Consider the following 20,629-nt stretch of genomic DNA (forward strand, 5'->3'; position numbering starts at 1 on the left):
AACAGTTCACATCCCGGAAGTTATCTCAGTACATGGACACCAACAGTTCACATCCCGGAAGTTATCTCAGTACATGGACACCAACAGTTCACATCCCGGAAGTTATCTCAGTACATGGACACCAACAGTTCACATCCCAGAAGTTATCTCAGTACATGGACACCAACAGTTCACATCCCGGAAGTTATCTCAGTACATGGACACCAACAGTTCACATCTCGGAAGTTATCTCAGTACATGGACACCAACAGTTCACATCCCAGAAGTTATCTCAGTATATCAACACCAACAGTTCACATCCCAGAAGTTATCTCAGTACATGGACACCAACAGTTCACATCCCGGAAGTTATCTCAGTACATGGACACCAACAGTTCACATCCCGGAAGCAATCTCAGTACATCGACACCAACAGTTCACATCCCGGAAGCAATCTCAGTACATCGACACCAACAGTTCACATCTCGGAAGTTATCTCAGTACATGGACACCAACAGTTCACATCCCGGAAGCAATCTCAGTACATCGACACCAACAGTTCACATCCCGGAAGTTATCTCAGTACATGGACACCAACAGTTCACATCTCGGAAGTAATCTCAGTACATGGACACCAACAGGTCACATCCCGGAAGCAATCTCAGTATATCAACACCAACAGGTTACATCCCGGAAGTTATCTCAGTATATCAACACCAACAGGTTACATCCCGGAAGTTATCTCAGTATATCAACACCAACAGGTTACATCCCAGAAGTTATCTTTGTACATCGACACCAACAGTTCACATCCCGGAAGCAATCTCAGTACATCGACACCAACAGTTCACATCCCGGAAGCAATATCAGTACATGGACACCAACAGTTCACATCCCAGAAATTTTCTTAAAACAGCGACACCATCAGTTTACATCTCGGAAGTTATCTCAGTATATCGACACCAACAGGTTACATCCCGGAAGTTATCTCAGTATATCGACACCAACAGTCCAAATCCAAGGAGTAATCTCAGAACAGCTGTGGCATTGTTTTACGTTGGGAAAATCGCAAGCTGTACTCACTAGTTTTATAACGTCAGCGGTCGTTATAATATGACATTAGCTGGCGAGTAAAAGAAAAGTTATCTTTGATTTAAGTCTTCATTTTAAGCAAAATGTTGCCTTCTGACGTAGTATATATGACGTAATTTATCACGCGGTGTACATACACTGAATAAACATCGCTAAAACATAATGAATTCATGCGCACTGTTTAAAACAGCGGAAGAAACGGCTGGTGTAGAAACGTGGACGTTATCCGAGGGAAAGTAGATACGGAGTGAGAGCGGGAATGACACCAACAGAAACATGGAAATTTGTGAAGCAGGGGGATGGACTAAAGATATATTTTAGGACGATCGTTTTTACTTTGCACTAGCGTTTCCAGGACGGTCGTATTGACATAAGTGAAAATAAAAGAAGCGGTAGACCACTGGGAAGTGGCAGTATCAACAATATAGTGCTGCGCGTCAATTTCGACGTCAGGTCAGCGGTACGAAGCGATGAAAAATGTAGGTACGCAGTCATTTACAACAAGTGGGTACATCGAAACAGAAAATGTATTGAATCTCAAGGGCAGTGCTTGAGAAACATTGCCTTTCAAACAAACGCCTACGCTGATATATATTGCCTTTCAAACAAACGCCTACGCTGATATATATTGCCTTTCTAACAAACGCCTACGCTGATGTATATATAGTGAGAGATTTGAGTTTGCTGTGTACAAATGTAGTGTTTAATGTGTGATTGCTATGTACAACACGTACAATATGTCGTCACCTTAGTGCAATAACGTAATAACTGCATATAAAAATAGAAGCAGATATTGAGTTCTTGCACTAAGGTGACGATGTAGAAATTTTTTGGCTTCATTTCGTTCCAATTTTATTGTTTTGACTCCTGCCAACACTACAAAGGCAGTCATCGATCTTTTTGACTTCGGCTCGTACATATAAGGTTACAGGAGCACAATGAGTTAGAATTAAAAAAACGTTTGTTTGAATGCATTTCTTTTCTGCAAATATACACACTTATTCACATATTGTTTTTTGGCAATCTTTAATCAATCCAACCAATTGTAATGTGAAATAAAACTGATATTTCACGTAATTCTTTTCTCCCGTTAAAATCAAACGTTAGCGCGAACAGGACTGGGACAAAATTTTGAATTCATTTCTGAAATGACGTTACGATCACATACACTTTGGAGTTGTTTTCTGAACTTACAATAACTTTTTATAATCATTTGATTTACTGTTCAGGCATATGATACAAAAAAAAAATAATGGTTGCATTTGCATTTGGATATGTTTACAAGTAAGTTAAGGTTACTTAACCGGTTCCACAGAAGTTAACAATCACACAAATGTCATTACAAAACTGCTCGTTGTTAAACGCACGAACCTAACGATCTAACCTTGCACACTCCACGTAGTACTAGCGTAATGAGCAGTATCGGCTATAGACTATAATGCCGTTTATAGAAGGAATGAATTAGTATGATTTCTTTAACAGGGACGTAACTCGTATTAACATTTTTAGTAATATCGTTGGAGTTATGCCATGATGACATTTGTTTTGTGACGTCATACGACATGTTTTCAGCTCGGAACAAAATGGCAGCATTCTTTGGACAGAAAATTTAACTAAGAAAATCGCTTGTCATCGGATGATAATGCCCAATACCCGGCTCAAAAATAGGACCACTGCAAGTGGTAGAGGGGTAAGGCCCTGCAATCTGCGACAGGATGCGGTTACATTGTCATCTTCAGTGGATCGTGTATGAAATTTGCGGACACGTAACATTCAGCAAAGGTGTGCGAATCCTGGCCCGGGTTCTCGCCTTCGCCATCAACCTCTGGTTGGAACAGCGACCTTAACAACAAGCTTGGAACAGCTTGCTAACGGGCAATAATGCAAATGGACTTTGGCTTGTGCAGGTACAGGCACACAACAATTGGTCTCCAAGGCTCCGAATCAGCAATTATCATGCATCAGTGTTTCGACACCAGTGCAGCGGACTTTAAGTATCTATCATGTCACACAGCGTGCCCGAGGGTCGGATTTTTTGATCCGAACCGGAAAAAAACATGATTGATATTTTTTCTTGCATAAAGTGCAGTAATTTTAAATCACTACCAACGTCAAATAGTTCCTTTATATACTTATATTTTTGATTCCGCTTTAGTGATATTGCATTATATACTTTTCATAAGCCATACAATAAAAAAATAAGAAGTGGCGCGTTGTTGCGCGTGACTCATCTTACATGATGGGTGTAAGATGAGTTTTTCCAGCACTAGTCACATAACCGGAAACACACGTCCGGTATGCAAGAATAGGGCTTCCACGAGTACTGCCGGAAGCGGGCAATCTACGCTATCCACGATGCCAGAAATGTCGGTCACTCATCCCATCCCGGGCAACCAGACAATCGTTCCGCCAAGCGTTGGGACCTCCGCGCCGCTAGCAGGGTAGACTTCATTAGGGCCGACTTTCCCAACGACACAATCATGCAGTTCCGGTCGCCCAGCCAACGGTCTCTCCTGTGAGTGGTGGTTCTCCCTTGCAGACAACGTTTTCGAGCGTTGCCGCCCCTGTTCCCATGACGACCCAAGGCATGGTAAAACTCCAATTAAATGCGACGTATTAAGACGGTTGCTTGATCAGTATCCTAACAGACAAGATGCCGAGTATTTAAAAAATGGTTTTGAAAACCGGGGTTTCCTCTAGGTTACTCTGGGCCTCGTGAAGGTAAAAACTTGAAATCTGCCAACGGTCATGAGTCTATTGTTAGGCAAAAACTTTAAGCGGAAGTAGAGGCTGGGAGAATGTCAGGACCGTTTTTTCATAAACCCATCTCAAATTTAAGAGTTTCTGCCAAAACGTACAAGTGGTTTCATGTTGATCACCCACATTTCATACCCTTATTTAGAAAGTGTAAATGATTTCATTGACCCAGAATTAGCAAAGGTTCAAAACTCAAATTTCGATCATGCGGTTCACATGGTCAGACGCCTAGGTAAGGCACGTGGATGGGAAAGATGGATTTAAAAATGCATTTCGCCTGTTACCTTATTATGCATTGAGCTTGGTGATCTGTATTTTATTGATAAGTACATGCCAATGGCATGTTCATTTAGTTGCTCTACATTCTAAACATTCTCCAATTGTTTTGAATGAGCTATTAAAATGAGGACAGGAGTGAATAATATTGATCGTTATTTAGATAATTTCATTTTTAAGGATCAATGCAGATTACTTTAGGATGTGTTTTCTTGTTTGTGTCAGGAATTAGCTGTACCTGTCGCTGACGAAAAAACTGTTGGTCCGGTTACATGTATGACCTATCTTGGTTATGAGCTTGACTCTGAATTGATGGAGATTCGCATTCCGCACGACAAAATAATATATATATTTTGCAGCAGATTGAATTAATCTTGTCAAAGTCAAAAGTATCTTTGCGCGAGTTGCAGTCCTTGACTGGTTCATTGGACTTTTGTACAAAGACGATGCCATCAGCACGTGCATTTGCTCGCCGCATGTATTCCGCAATGTCTCTTGCGACGCGTCCACGCCATTATGTTAGGGTTACAAAAGGCATTCAAAAATATATTGAGGTGTGGAGGTTGTTTCTCACACAATATAAAGGTGTTTCTGTAATGCTAGAATATGAATGGTTGACTAACAGCGACCTCCAACTTTTCACTGACAGTGCTATTAACTCCCGATTCGGCTGCGGTGGGTACTTTAAGGGAGCCTGGACTTTTCTGCACTGGCCAGATATTTGGGTGAACAGCGAGATTCTGTCAGACATAATATATTTGGAAATGGTACCAATTGCATAGGCATGCTATTTGTGGAAAGACAGGTTTTGCTCATTGAAAATATGTTTTAACTGTGATAACATGGCCGTTGTTCAGATTCTTAACTCGAAATCCTCCAAATCGGAGTGAGTGATGTCCCTTGTCCGTCCAATCGTCATGTTGACTATGAAATTTATTTTTCATATTAAGATTATAAGGCTGTACATGTTCCTGGTGTTAATAATAAACTTGTTGACTCTAGTTCACGGATGCAGTGGGAAACCTTTCGTCAGTTGGCCCCGCCCAGCCGACGCCATTTCCGCAGGCAATTTGGACATATCTAAGATGAAATAAATTACCTGTTAAATCAGTCTGTCTTCGAAAATACCAAGCAAGTAATAGTCAGGCTTTAAATACATTTTTATTTTAAAAAGAATACAGTTTACCTGACTGCTGGCCTCCTTCATTGCCGCATTTAGTTCAATTTGTCGCACATTTGTCTAAATTCAAAAAATGTGCATTTTCCACAATAAATGCCTATTTGTCTGGGATTTCATTTTTTCTAAAGCCTAACAATTTACAAGATTTCACTCGAGCATTCATTATACAGAAAATGCTATGTGGTTAACGGCGGAATCGCCCCGTAAAGGATACAAGAATGCCTTTAACCATTGATATTAAGCAGATATTGAAAGCGTTGCCTTTTGTAACATCGTCAACTTATGAAACAAGTCTCTTTAATTAAGCTTGTTGTTATTGCATTTTTTTGGTTTTCCTAGGGTAAGAGAAATCGCAGTAGATGTGAAAGTAGGCCCCTACACGAGAGTGGCACATATTTCGGATATATCATTATCCGAATGCAAGTGCAGACTTCTCATTAGGTGTTCAAAACCAGACCAGTATGGCAACTCTGTTTCATTGATATTTACACATTCTTCGGATAATAACATGTGCCCTGTACTGGCTGTAAAGTTGTATTTATCGGTACGTCCTAACATTGACGGTCCGTTGTTTTGTCATTTTAGTAGGAAACCGTTGACGAAATACCAGTTAGCCTTACATTTTGTGGAACTAGAGCTAACATTAAAAGCCATTCTTTTAGAATCGGTGCAACAACATTAGCAAGTATGCTGAACATACCCGATGAGGACATAATACATGCACTAATGGGCCGATGGTCAAGTAGAGGAAGCACCCACAGGCGATTCGATTTGATAAAATAATCCCATAATTGTTATAACTTACTGATATAGCTCGTAAATGTTTCATCCATATTTACAGAACAAACTGTGTTGATTCTGGGCTCGTCAATTATCAAACGGGCAGAGGCGTATATAGGACGGCCAATGGGACGACACCTTGGCCTGTCATGGTGTAAGGTCATTTGGGCCGGTGTGCCCGGCCTTCGATACAGCCAGGTACTGAACATTGCAAATTTCTTACGTCAGTGTCGAGAGGTGAATGCGAAATGCTTCTAAGTGACATTAAATAAAGAAGAAAGAACGTTTTCGCTTTCACTCCTCGGTGTACTCCTACTCCAAACTACTTGATTATTCATTTCGGTGGGAAAGATTTGGGCTCCGAGAACTGTGGGCTACTCCGTAAAAAACATGAAACAAGTAATTCTTGCATTGATGCAATTGTTTCCATAGAGTTACATAGTTTATTCATGCATTCTTCCTAGTTTGAATTGGCGGTATTCATTCAACGACAAAATAATGGAAAAATCCAGAGATCGTGTTTAGGTTACACACCACCATTGTCATTTCCTCTATAATTCAATGTGAAATGATAATTTTTAGACAACATTTAAAGGCATTTCGAGCGAATGCAGACTATGATAAACATATATATTCTTAAAGTACAAGCTTTAAATTACCTTTTAAGCCAATAAACAAGGGGGTGGGGGTCAAGTTATTCCTAAGAAAAATCTCTCCACTTGAAAAACAAACTCTCAAAATGGCACAGTCCGCCATGACAGTTCTTCCAAAATTACCTTTCAACTATAGGGCAGCAGTTTATGCTTAAATCTCTATTCTAAATAATAAATCAAGCAATAATAGATACTTAAGGTATAAAAGTTTCAGGAATAAGGATATTTTTTTATTTACAGTGTATTGAGCATGTGAAAACATGTCTATCAGTCATGAAAACATTATTTTTTATTGAGAATTTTCCACACAACGGAAGTACATATGACGCAATGGTGACGTCATACCTATAACTAAACCCGTCCCTGCATTTTTTATGAAAAACACTTTCGATTAGTCCTTCAGTCATAAATACACCCAAAACTAGCTCAATCTGATAGTCTGTGTCAGGTTTTCCAGTTTCACTGCCTGTCACCCAAGTGCCTGTGCGTCTGTATTTTCTAAGGCGTTTTGGCCCAAAATGCCATTCTTTGAGGTTTTTCAACTGAACCTGGACTCAAATGGCATTCAAAGCATCAAAAGGGGCAGTTCTACACGTCTTTAATAACATTTCAAGTTCTCGCAGTCAAATTTTCACCAAATTTTGACATTTTCAGTGCTCGTAAGATTGCAGACGACTCAATTTTTTAAAAAAAATAGGCAAAAGTTGTGAAAACCAGAAAATAGCATATTTTGATCAACCGGACAAGATAAATACATTTTATTGTGAGAATTTGCCAGAAAAAGTTAAAAGCAATACATTTCTTGCCAAAAATGACACTTTTTAAACAAAGCAGTTTGGTCCCTTTTATAGGGCACTGATTCATTACGTTATACAGCATGGGCATACGGCCATCAAACATTCTGACTTCAACATTCTGTTTTTACCCGATGGTGTACCTCTATCGCCAGTCGGAAATGACATATTTTTGTCAACCCTTCAATCGGCTCTAGAATCATTTTAAAAAAGACAGATATCCATTACCCGACAGAATAAATTGCTATTGGTCCTGGCAGTTGGGAAAGTGTTGTAAAAAAGATAGCATGCTAATTAACACTTGTTAAAATGTTTGTCAAAAAGTTTATTGTTAGCGTGAGCGCAATTGGCGCTCATTGGCGGATTTTATTTTTTTTACAATTAATCCATGAAAATATGAAGTTCATATTAGAACAATTCTGAAGAAATAATCATTACAAACATTTTGATATAATCGTCTATGCACTGAATACCTTATCCATGCTGTTTGGAATCACCAACAGACATAAGTATATTTCTTTGTCGTTTGTACCGTTATTGGTACTTACGGCCTCGGACTTGTTTCATTACAAGTCAATATTGTGTGTTCAAATTATTCATTATATCATGATTGTTTGAATATTGAATTATTTATTGTATGTAGAAACAGTGATTGCAATATTGATTGACATTTGAGTTATATAATAATTGATTGACTTTGAAGTTTGATTATTATTGAACAGTGAAAACTGTTGTCGACTGCCAAGCCATATTCTTCCAATTAATAAACTGTTGTATGGATATAAGTATTGTTGAGTTTATTTCCGAGATAATGGCAAGTAAGTTTGTCTCTCAGAGCAAAAAACACACAAACAATGCGCGAACAATAGTATCAGTTAGTCGATTCATATAATTCGAGGGCTGAAAGCGAAAAGGTTCTATCTTCTTCTTTATTTAATGTCACTTAGAATCTTTTCGCATTCACCCCTCGTATTGAAACATTGGAAATAGTGCAACACGAACAGAAGATAACAGAAAGGGTTTCCGACTTAAATAGTTAAGGTTTCTCATTATTTGTATACATGTACACAAAAAAGTATAGGATTTGATGTCATTAATACAGTCGAACCCCGTTAGCTCGAACTCTCAAGAACCGGCGAAAATACCTCGAGCCTCGGGAAATTCGAGCCAAGCGGGATTTTTTTACCTTCAGTATAAGGAAAACGGTCTTTTACATCTTGTTCGAGCCAATGAGAAAATCGAGCCAAGTGAGTTTGAGCCAGCGGTGTTCGACTGTAGTTGTATCTTTAACAAGTGGTGTCTTCCCTGACTTTTATAAGAACTATTATATAAAACATATAATTGCACACACTTAGAGCATATATTAAAACAATAACATTACGTTTTGAATGTATTTCTGCAACGAATTATGTTCCAACTATTCAATTAGCTCAAACGCTATTGATAATTTGATAATAACATGTACCTTGTACAGTCGAACCCCGTTGGCTCGAACTCCCAGGGTCCTGCAAAAATACCTCGAGCTTCGAAAAAATCGAGTCAAGCGGGAATACTTGGATTCAGTATAAAGAAATCGGTATTTTGCATCCAGATCGAGCCAACGAGGAATTCGAGCAAAGCGTGTTCGAGCCAACGGGGTTTGACTGTATACCATTATTGTTTATAAATGATATCTTTTCTTCCATAGGGTTCTTTTAACGGGGAAACCTAAAAAAAACAAAACATGTTGGCTGTCTCTGAATGTACTGCGTTTATTTTATTTGTCAGGCTTAAGCGGTTTAAGATGTGCGCATTAAAATATACATTTTTTTACCGATATGATCTATATCTTTCATTAAACTATTCGACTAACCACAGAAACTGCTATTTTTGAATCGATGTCAACTATTTGAATACTGCAAAACCTCGAAAAATGTGTTTACTCGTTTCTATGATTTGTTATTGTTTATTGTTTATCGTAATGAGGGTTTAGCGATGAACAAAACGTCAATATTAATATTAGGCATCTCGAGTTTCGTCCGTATTTTAGATCGTTTTAATGAGCTGATGATTTTGAAGGATAGTTTGATCCCCGACACGAAAGGATGTAACTAAAGCTCAAATCATTGATTAAATTAGACAAATATAAGTTTGTCTTTAAGCGAGGGAAGCGCGGCGCTATTGTTCAAAGTCATCAAATATATGAAATTTTACATGCTACGTTATAGGGTTAAGTGAGTCAAGCATTGCGGCCTTCGAAAACAATTTGAAACATTTTAATTATTTTGAGTAACGCACGGTATTTTCAAATTTCTTTAGATGAAATAAAACAAACAATGATAGCCTGCCCGTGTCTGTAATTTGCGGAATTGATATATAATTGCGGAGCGCTTATTTGTCGAAAACAATACTAAAATTAGTTTAAGCTGATATTTTAATTATTTAACATTAGCTTTTTTGAAGTCGATCACGACAGGCTTTATGCGTAACACATTTTGCCACATTGACTTTGTTAAGCGTTTCTGTGCGATTTAATTATTTACTATTAGAGTTTTTTCGACGTCGTTTATTTTTTTTTATTTGTTATCTGTCATACAAAGGGTAGTGTTGTTCGATGTTACGAGAATTTTAGAATATCACCGTTGTCATTTCATCACTTTGTAGGAATAGTACTTAATTGATTGTTAAATTGTGTCAGTGGAGAATCAATTGAAGAATTCGTATTTTACGGTTATACAAAAAGAAAAAGATTTTTTCAATGTCTTAGTATGTATAAAATTGAACATTTGTGAAACTTACAGAACATTGTCGAACTATGAAGACTATAAGAGCACATATGATATAATTATCAAACAGCAATCTTAAACGGAGAATTTTGAGTTTTAATGCAGTTATGATAATGCATTGTTATTGAGTTTGTGATTGTGTGCCTGTTGATTTTTTGTGGTGCGGTGTTTGCGGCATCATAATGTACGAGTTTTTGCTGTATTGTTGTCTACTGCTTACAACACCATGGATTTTACTGACACATGCCGGTAAGTGTTTTTGTTTTTCTTATCAACGCTTATATAAGAAATAACATTGTTTAAAAAATTGTGCGCTGTATAATTTTAATTGTTCTTATTTAATTATGTAATTTATCGTTTGGTCATCATTAAACCAAATAAAATCGTTTGAGTAATACAGATATCTTGTTTAATCGGTATCCACCTTTAAAGTAAATGAATACAGCTTCGCAATATTTTTTTTTATCATTTTGACTTGATTTTAACTCTGCTTGTGATTATGCCGAAAGAAACGCACAATGAAACTATTAAAGGCAACGTCAAAAGGCAACGTACCCAATTTTGTTTGCATTATAAAATCGTTTGTATTTCATATTACACCAAGAGTTGCATATCACTCCACTCCCAGGTTTTCGAGTGGTTACATGATCGCTTTTCGAGGGGTAATATACATAATGATCGCTTTTTCGAGGGGTTATATATCGTATGATCGCCCTTTTGAGGGGTTATATATCCAACGATCGGTTTTTCGAGGGGTTATATATCGAACGATCGCTTTTTTCAAACATATATAACATATCGTATGATTGCCCTTTTGAGGAGTTATTTATCGACCGATCGCTTTTTCGAGGGGTTATATATCGAACGATCGCTTTTTCGAGATGTTATATATCGTATGATCGCTTTTTCGAGGGGTTTAACGAGGGGTTATGTATCGAACGATCGCTTTTTTCGAGGGGTTATATATCGTATGATCGCTTTTTCGAGGGGTTATCTATCGAACGATCGCTTTTTCGAGGGATTATGTATCGAACAATCGCTTTTTTCGTGGGGTATCAAACGATCGCTTTTTCGAGGAGTTATGTATCGAACGATAACTTTTTTCGAGGGGTTATATATCGTATGATCGGTTTTTCGAGGGTGTAAATATAGAATGATCGCTTTTTTGAAGAATTATATATCGAACTATCACTTTTTCGAGAGGTTATATATCCTACAATCGCTTTTTCGAGGGGTAATATATCGTATGATCGCTTTTCCTTTGGATTATATATCGAACGATCGCTTTTTTTGGGGGGTTAAATCTCGAACGATCGCTTTTTCGAGGGGTTATATATCGTATGATCGCTTTTTCGAGGGGTTATGTATTGAATGATCACTTTTTCGAGGAGTTATATATCGTATGATCGGTTTTTCGAGGTGTTATTTTTCGTACAATCGCTATTTCGAGGGGTTTTAGTCCCAATTTCGAAACTACTAGCTTTAATAATTATTGGTCAATATTTGATTTTGGAGTTAAACATGTAATTAAATTTGTGGCACTTCTTACTCCATATTGTTCTCTGTCTGCGATCATATGTCTCTTTATTTATGGATGGTTTGACGTATTCTCCTTAGAAACAAAAAGGTGAGGATGTAATGCACCAGTCAATTTTAACCACGGCCCCCCAGGTCCGGGGATTGGCGGGGACTTTGACTTTCGGTCAAGCCAACCCCGAGTAAAATCTCCGCCCTGCGGGGACGAACTGATGGTCAAATCCCCGCCAAATGCATCCGCTACCCAGGGAGCCTAGGTTAGGTCCATTCCCGGCTATATTTTGCGCGAAGCCAAAACCACCGCATTCACCCGGCACTGCGGGGCCACCTGATAGGTAAAAACACGGCCCATTTCCCCGGCTATCCCCGGTATACCCCCGGACCTTGGGGCCGTGGTTACAATGGACTGGTACAAAAAAAACACATTCAGTTTGGAATAACACTTCAATCATATAGCCGGTGTGTTTGTCAAATGAACCGGTCATGAACGACTGTTTTTTTCGGACGCTTTTATTTTTTGACATTTTTTGTATTAAATGCTCAGGTTATAAAGACATCTCTGCCTTCCTTTACTAAACGTATGATTACTGTATCGGTTTAAAACTATTTCACGTGTAATGAGTGGTAAGCAGCATTTGACGTAGAAGAACGTAATTCTTTGTTTAAGTAAGATGACATGAAGTCAAACTTAAATTATTGAACTTTTTCGGAGTGAACGTAGCTTAATAATTAAGATTTTACTTCAGGTCATCTTACTGAAATATAATACAAATTCAATGGCTAATGATTAAGCCTAGACCTTAATGATTGGCTTTATGCAATTTCAGTGGCTGAAGATTTAGGTTGTATTTTTTTTATTTTAAAAGCATTTCCGGTTTTGATATTATGATTCGTTCCATGGTTTCCGAATTGTATTCGGAATGAAACGAAAGTTATCTGACTCTCAAATATGAGACTTTTAGATTCCTGCTGAACCCCTAATACTTTGGAATCATATTCAAGGGATTTAAAGCTGCTCTCTCTCAGATTGAACGTTTTGACAACTTCTTTATTTTTTTGTCTTGGAACGAGCCAATTTTTACGAGAATACATGGAAACCAGTTATATAAGACTGCTGACAAAAATTAGATCGCAAATTTTATATTTAAGTTAAAAAGATGATGTTTTATGTATTTTTCTTAAACCGTTAGTGGTTAAGCCATAAAACATTAATTTTCGAACGGAAATATGAAAATCTGCGATCTGATCTTTTGTCAGCAAACTTATATCATTGGTTTGCAGATATTTATGCAAAATTTGCTCTTTCCGAGACAAAAAATAAAAAAAGATATAAAATTGGTACATCTGTGAGAGTACAATAGTATCGAAAATAATATAACAAACACGCTTTTTGGGCCTTGAGCAATTTCGAGATTTTATTCCGTTTAAGTTGAAATACAGAAAAAAATCAAACTACGATTAGTTCATCTTTCATGTATTTTAGTCATTCATTTAACATATTGGTATAAGTCCCTTTCATATGTTGCCCAAACTATAATGAATCACCAGGTAGACGCTTAATGGCCTAGTTTAATCCTCCATTAAGTGCCCCCCCCCCTTTTAAACCGTGTATAATAAACAAGCTCTGTGTATTGATCTGAATCACATTGCCTAATTGTCTAATCAGATCTCCAACCTGGGTATCCTGCTGTGCAGATTTGGGGGGTTTATTATAGAAATGGACCCTAAATGGCCTTGAGCCAATAAACAAATACACAGGAAATTGGCCCCTACTGTGACACCAGTGCAAGTAGCAGGAGATGCACAGCAGGGGATTACCATGCCAAACATTCCTTAAACTAGACCTTTAATGGAATGAAATGGAATCCTCAGAAAAGTTCTTTGCGTTCCTATACCGTACACCATTTCTATGGTAAACTGACACCAGCTCTATCCACAGAGTTTGATTACCTAACCAAGCAGTTAACGATGACAACTTAATCGATTTCCCAATATTTCACCGACATTGACGTAAATATTACAAGGCCAACTATCCCCTGTGAACAATAATAATTCCTTAATTTCCTCAGTCCAATTATCAGTGGGTGTATGAAAACACATATTTTTACTTCTTTTCAAGTCCACGTTCCTCAGGCATTAGTGTAATGGTCTGATGCTATCTAAAACAATCAGGCACGCATATAGGTCAAGAAACATAATAGGAAATCTGAAAGGCATGTTGGATCTTTAAGGGACTTTTTGTGAATAGCAAATTAAAGCCGATTATATATAACATGTCTTAAAGGGGCACGGTACAGTGTTACACTTGAAAGATGCACGAAAGAAACGTATAGATGTGAATGTATTATCATGTTTTACTCCTTTGACTTCAATGACAAAATAAAACAAAACATATGATGTTTGTTCAGATAAAAACATAGTCTTTACAAATGAGGTTTTCAATAAATAGCTACGTCCCAGTGAAAAACGCGCCAAAACATCGCTAATATTTTTGGGGAAGCTATGGCTGCCGTCCTGTACGTGTACAATTACTCAATTCCTTACTTATATACAATATAAACTATTAATTGTTATTTCCTACAAAAAATGTAATGAAGCTGTATCTAGGCTGGATTTCCCACTTATTCGAGTTGTTTGCTTTAAATGACTATAAGTGTTATTTTTTGTTCTTTATTCATGGTTCTAAAATTGTTTCCTTTTTAAGCTTGTCCGGACCCAACACCTACAAACGGAAGCTCCACCCTGTACGACAGTGGCCAGTTCGCGCTGATATCATGCGATACGGGATTTACCATGAATGGGGAGGATTACATTGAATGTGTCAACGACACGTGGTCGACCAATACCACGTGTCAAATTGTAGGTAAGTTTCCCTGTCATGCATATAACATATACGTCAGTGGTCAGCTCGGGTTTATATCCAGTAATACGGCTTTTACCATGATGGGGGAGGATTTCATTGATTGTGTCAACGACACGTGGTCGATAAATACCGTGTGTTAGATTGTAGGTAAGTGTCATGTCACTTGTATAAATGATCTTGAATAGTGGATCACCTGTCTGTAGAAACAACAACCTTTGGTAATTTAAGAGTGTTGGCAGCTCTCGCTCTATGTGCTTTGCAACTCAAATGAGTGTACGATAAGTCATAGAGTAACGAAGTTTATACAGTGTGGTTAAATAAACATACGCAACTTTTTAACACCTAGTTTGACCTCATGCAAGCTCAACATTTGAAAATATGCCCTTGCATATTCAAGAAGCCGAGAGTATACATGGCGACGTTCTAAAACTTAACTAAATAACAGAACTCCTATAACTAATCATTATTTGTAGATTGTGGTGACCCTACTCCTACTAGCGGAAGTGTGGACAGCGGCGACACCACTTACCTTTCTGTTGTCACTGTCACGTGCGATTCTGGTTATGACATCAGTGGAAGTGACGTCATCACATGTCAAAGCACGGGTAGCTGGAACGCTACTCCGACTTGTGAACGGAAAGGTAAGTTTTATACTTAAACAGTACAGGTTCCGTTTCCCGAAACTTGTTGTGTACTGTTACTTGTATATTAAGAGTGTCTATGCCATTGCAAACATTCCGATGCAAAGTTTGAATATTTTCATTTCAATCAACTTCCTTTAGGTTAGCCTAGCCCTGTCTTTGTTATAATCACATAAACGTATTGTTACAGTTCTTATATAAGTGTGTACAAAGGAATACACACTTCTATTTTAAGACTCCTTCCTATAGATTGACATAATGTCAATAATGATTTGTTTATTACTGCACGTTTTGAACACCATTATGCACCAGACAATTGTAACCACGCCCCCCTCGCTCTTGGGTAAACTGGGGATAGCTGGAAAAATGGGCCGTGTTTTTACCTTCCATGTGGCCCCGCAGTGCCGAGTGAATGCGGTCTTTTTGTTTTCGCGCCGAAAATAGCGTGGAATTGATCTTGCCTAGGATGTCCCCGGGTGCGGGGGTATTTGGCGGGGATTTGACCAGCAGTTTGTCGCCGGAGGAAATGGATTTTACCCGGGATTGGCTGAATCAAAAGTCAAGGTCCCCGCTATTCCCCGGACTTGGGGAGGGGGCGTGGTTACAATTGACTGGTGGATTAACAACGGTCATCTTAATGCAAAATAATTTTGTATTATAAGATTGCGGCTCTCCGGCTGCTACAAACGGGGCGTACTCAGGCGGCACCTTGTACGACCAGACGGCCACGCTGTCATGTGACACCGGGTACAATCTACAGGGGCCGGAAGTGGTCTACTGCGACGTCACGGGGTGGAATGGGACCGCCACCTGCAAAATTGTCGGTAAGCAAACAAATAAAAGTCCATATCATAATATGAAAATAAAAATTATAAATTATAAACGAACGAACAATCAAATGAATGAATGCACGAATAAATTAATGCATGAAATAGTAATATCAATTGATCAAACAATCAATCAATCAATCAATCCATCCAATCATAAGACCACCCGATCAATTAAACAATGATCAATCAAGCGTAGAATGAAACCATGATGCAATAGGTCAACAGATGTGAGAGTGGTCTTGGAAGTGAGGGTGGTCTAGTGGTGTAGGTGTCCGCCTCTCACACAAGATGTATTGGGCTCGATCCCCCTCAGGGGTACATTCTTATAAACTCGCCTAGGAAACGTGTTTGAAAGAAGAAAATTATATCAACTTTCAGACAGAGTAATTAAATAAATCGACCCGGGTTCGATTCCCGGCCTGGGCGTATGTGAGTTTGATTAGTGGTCACCAAGTCGGACAAGTGGGTTTTCTCCGGGTATTCCGGTTTCCCAACAACACAAGACCACACTCTCGCGTAAAATCGTGCCAACGAGAGTGATTAATATAAGTTGCAACAGCTTGTTTCACAATCGTTGTAAAATTAAATAAAGTTTAAACTAAATAAATCGATCTATAATAAATAATCAATTAATCAAGAAAAGAAGAACGTATTCTATCAACATCAATCCATCAACAAATGGTTTGGTGTACCAACAATTCAACTATTGTTATTATTTATTTAATGAATCAGGTTTCATATTTTTTTAGTTTATTGTCAAAGTTGTTACAATAAAAGTATTAATCGAATTTACCATTATATATTAAGGGGGCGTATCAATTAATATGAAAAAATAAAATTATGTATGAATGAGTTTAAGTTTTCATCGTTTAGACAAATGTAAAATGTTGCAGTATTGTCAGAGCATATTTTTATTTCTTTTTTGTTAATCATGTTTCACAGACTGCGGGGATCCTACGCCAAATAACGGATCCGCCGACATACCGTCGGGAACGACGTACAATGAGCCGGCGGCAGTGACTTGTAATACTGGCTTTACCAGAAACGGAAGTAGTCTGATCGTCTGTCAAGCAGACGGCACCTGGTCAGCTAGTCCGACATGCGCCATTAACGGTTTGCTTCTTACACATAATTGTAAAGTAAATGTGTGTACATATATCAAAATACATGGATATAATGCTCTTTGTTAGATAATGGTAATGTTATTCGTGCTCAAAATATTACATCATACATAACAAAAACAAAACAGAAAAGAATATATCAGATAAGATCAGAACAGAACAGAACATATCAGATGAGATCAGAACATAACAAAACAAACAGAACAGAACACAATACAATAAAACAGACCAGAACAGAAATTTATTTTGACTTACACACCAAAGCATTAGATACAACATAAAGAACACTTCCTGCATGTGATCATCGTTGTCATATAAGGAACGTTTCAAGTGTATTTAATATGTAATATTAAGAATGCTCATGTATGACATTATTGCGATTAATTCATAAAAAACTGCATATGTATCAGATTTATAATGGAAGTGCGTATGGAAAATATTTTTAACAATTGTCATACAATTACACATTTTGATACCGTCCCCGCATAAAAAACACGGATATACGGTACAATGTACTTCGAACAAATATTTAAAAAATAGCACGTGTCTATTCCTAAATATAGAATAGCACACTATTTGTCCGAAAACCGCCCCTGTACATGTGCCTTGCTTAACCCCTAAACTTCATTAACAAAATTAAAGGTTAATCCTTTCTATGTATTTTGATTTTGAAAACAACCCAAACTGAACTCGCAGAGTTGGGGATCGAACCAAATGAGTAAAGCAATTGTAGCGTAAATTTAGAAGGTACGTCATATTTATTGATAGTTTTTTCTTAATACATTCACAGGTAGGGACTAAACCCCAGATGATACAATTGCAAGGAAAAAAGAAAACTTACATAACATTGACATCGTTGTGTACAATGCATTGCATTTTACTAACTGATGTATCAAATCGCTAACGACACATGCACATTTCGCTGTTTTGCGCATTATTTCCAATTCGAACTTGACTAGGGTTGTCTACCACGTTAATCCCAGTAAGTTAGAAAAAGGCGGTATATTTATCTGTACACATAAACAGATATGATTTAAAGCTGCACTCTCACAGATTGAACGTTTTGACTTTTTTATTTTTTGTCTTGGAACGAGCCAATTATTGCAAAAATCCATGGAAACCAGCTATATAAGACTGCTGGCAAAAACTGATCGCAGATTTTTCAAAGTTCAAAAATTGATGTGTTATGCATTTTTCTTACACCGTTTAAAATAGTAACGGTTTAACCCATAACAAATTAATCGAACGGAAATATGAAAATCTGCGAACTGACTTTTTGTCAGCAATCTTATATCATTGGTTTGCAGATATTTCCGCAAAAATTTGCTCTTTCCAAAACAAGAAAATAAAAAAGTTGAAAAAATGTTCATCTGCGAGAGTGCAGATTTAAACTGGAAAACCAATATGCGCTATTTTTTTAAACGGGTAATCTCAGCTGAGACAGCAACGTGATTGTTGCGATTTCAACGCTGTAAAATGATGTGTTATCGGCCTGGCCTCCTACTAGCTTCTATTGACAAGTCTAGGCTTGTTTTGAGGAAATACTGTATTTGGCATTTTTTACCATCGGGTGTCTAGTCCCTTTAATAAGAGACTTACTTGATTATTTAACGATACAGCCTGTTTACTTAAACACAATGCATTATGCCATAAACAATTAAGTTGTCGACTATTTCAAGAGGTTCGCCTTTATAGTAGACGTACAAAGTTTTGAGAGCCAAACTGGGCTTCTTTAAAAATAAAAAATTACTGTTAATTATTACAGGTTAACAACGAGAGCTTTAGACCTGTCAGATTCAATTATCTTATAAAAATAATACGAGTTAGTTTTCTCTCAGTTCAAAAATATCTTCGACAAAGCTATTTGTTGTTTGATGAGATTATTATCTGCCGAAACACGTCATAGTGTGTCGGCATGTGTCTCGTTAATTAACCCTATCCGTTCAACCCCTGGTGTGGAATTAATAATTATCTTTAACGTACCATTGTTTATTGATAACCATATAGTTTAATTGAGTACACCGGGGTCGCGTGGCAACTTTCTGAATGATATTCGTGTGCGTATATATACAGTCAAAATATCCTCAAATGAACAAATGTATACGTTTATATAAATATATATGTTGTGTTTATATAGAAAACACAACAAAATAGTTTGAATAACAAAAAGAATCAGATGTTCATACGGCAGTTATGAGCCATTTATTATAACTGAAAAAATAATATATGATACCCATATTGGATGATCAAATCATTTGTGAAAGGTAGTTTTGTTGAAATAAACGAACCATATAACGACTGAAAGTGAGAAAAGTTGAGTTAAAGATAATTATAATTATGTGCCGAATTGGCTATGCTTTATGGTGCTGAGTCGACTGGGTGCCGAATGTGTTGGTGCCGAATTGATTAGGTCGAATTGCCCAGTTACCCAGTAAATGGCGTGAGACCACAGTTATTTTTACTATATGTTTCATATAGACACTAACCTGGCTTTTGACTTTATACACACCCCAATTGAAAAACAAGGACATGGCATCTCTAGAACAATTCAAGACACAAAATATAATCACAAGAAAACACCATGTTAACCATTGACCCGACTGTCAAAATTGAGTTCAAATACATAACCCTTCCGCCAGGGAGTCAATCGGCTACAAACAACTAATTTTCAGACTTCCACAAGCTATGATTTTTCCAATATTTACATTGAAAACTATCAATTTCTGCAATAGAGTGTCAACTTCAGTCAAGTTCTCTGCAAAAAGAACATTTTTTGCTTCTTTTTCATTCAATTTTAATAAAATATTGATACTTGAACACAAGCACTCTTTGTTTCTGTATTCACATCCGGATCTTGGTCAACGGGGGGGCAGATAACTGTGGTCTTGAGCCTATTTAAGCAACATTTTTTCAGAAACAGACTTCAAAACTCCTATAGTTCAGCTTCAGGCTATATGCAACACATACTGAAAGTTTGGCAATGATATATCAAACACTAAATGAATGAGACAAGTATTAGCACCTGTGGTATTTTCATAAAAAGCAGAAACAGCCATTTCCCTCAAATGTTAAGCCGCAAACCTTTGAAGAGCCATTATTTCCTTATGCATTGGAATAATTTGACCAAGTAAAGTTTTCCTTGTAGCTTTTAATGGTGTCTATAGAACAGCACCACAAAACTGGCCTGCCTACTCTTTTAAGATTTTTCTAAGCAAAATAAGGTTTTTCCACTTCATCGGCTTAGTGTTTTATATAAAAAATGACATAGAGCCCAACTGAAATGCCTCAACTTGTCAAAATTTTGCTTTTCTGGTCCACTTATATACAAAGGTAACAGAACTGTTCAGTTTAACACAAGAAAT

At 37.4% G+C, this 20,629-nt stretch overlaps 1 protein-coding gene across 1 annotated transcript; it reads left to right on the forward strand.

The window, feature by feature from the left end:
* The first annotated feature begins 10,453 nt into the window (after positions 1–10,453).
* Positions 10,454–15,517, forward strand: LOC128237850 (C4b-binding protein beta chain-like). Its single transcript, XM_052953429.1, has 4 exons — positions 10,454–10,525; positions 14,517–14,675; positions 15,149–15,316; positions 15,507–15,517. Exons 1-4 carry the CDS (start codon positions 10,459–10,461, stop codon positions 15,515–15,517), a joined length of 405 nt encoding a protein of 134 aa, XP_052809389.1. The 5' UTR covers positions 10,454–10,458.
* Positions 15,518–20,629: the final 5,112 nt, after the last annotated feature.

Source organism: Mya arenaria, chromosome 6, assembly GCF_026914265.1.
Source record: "Mya arenaria isolate MELC-2E11 chromosome 6, ASM2691426v1".
NCBI classification, from domain to species: Eukaryota; Metazoa; Mollusca; class Bivalvia; order Myida; family Myidae; genus Mya; species Mya arenaria.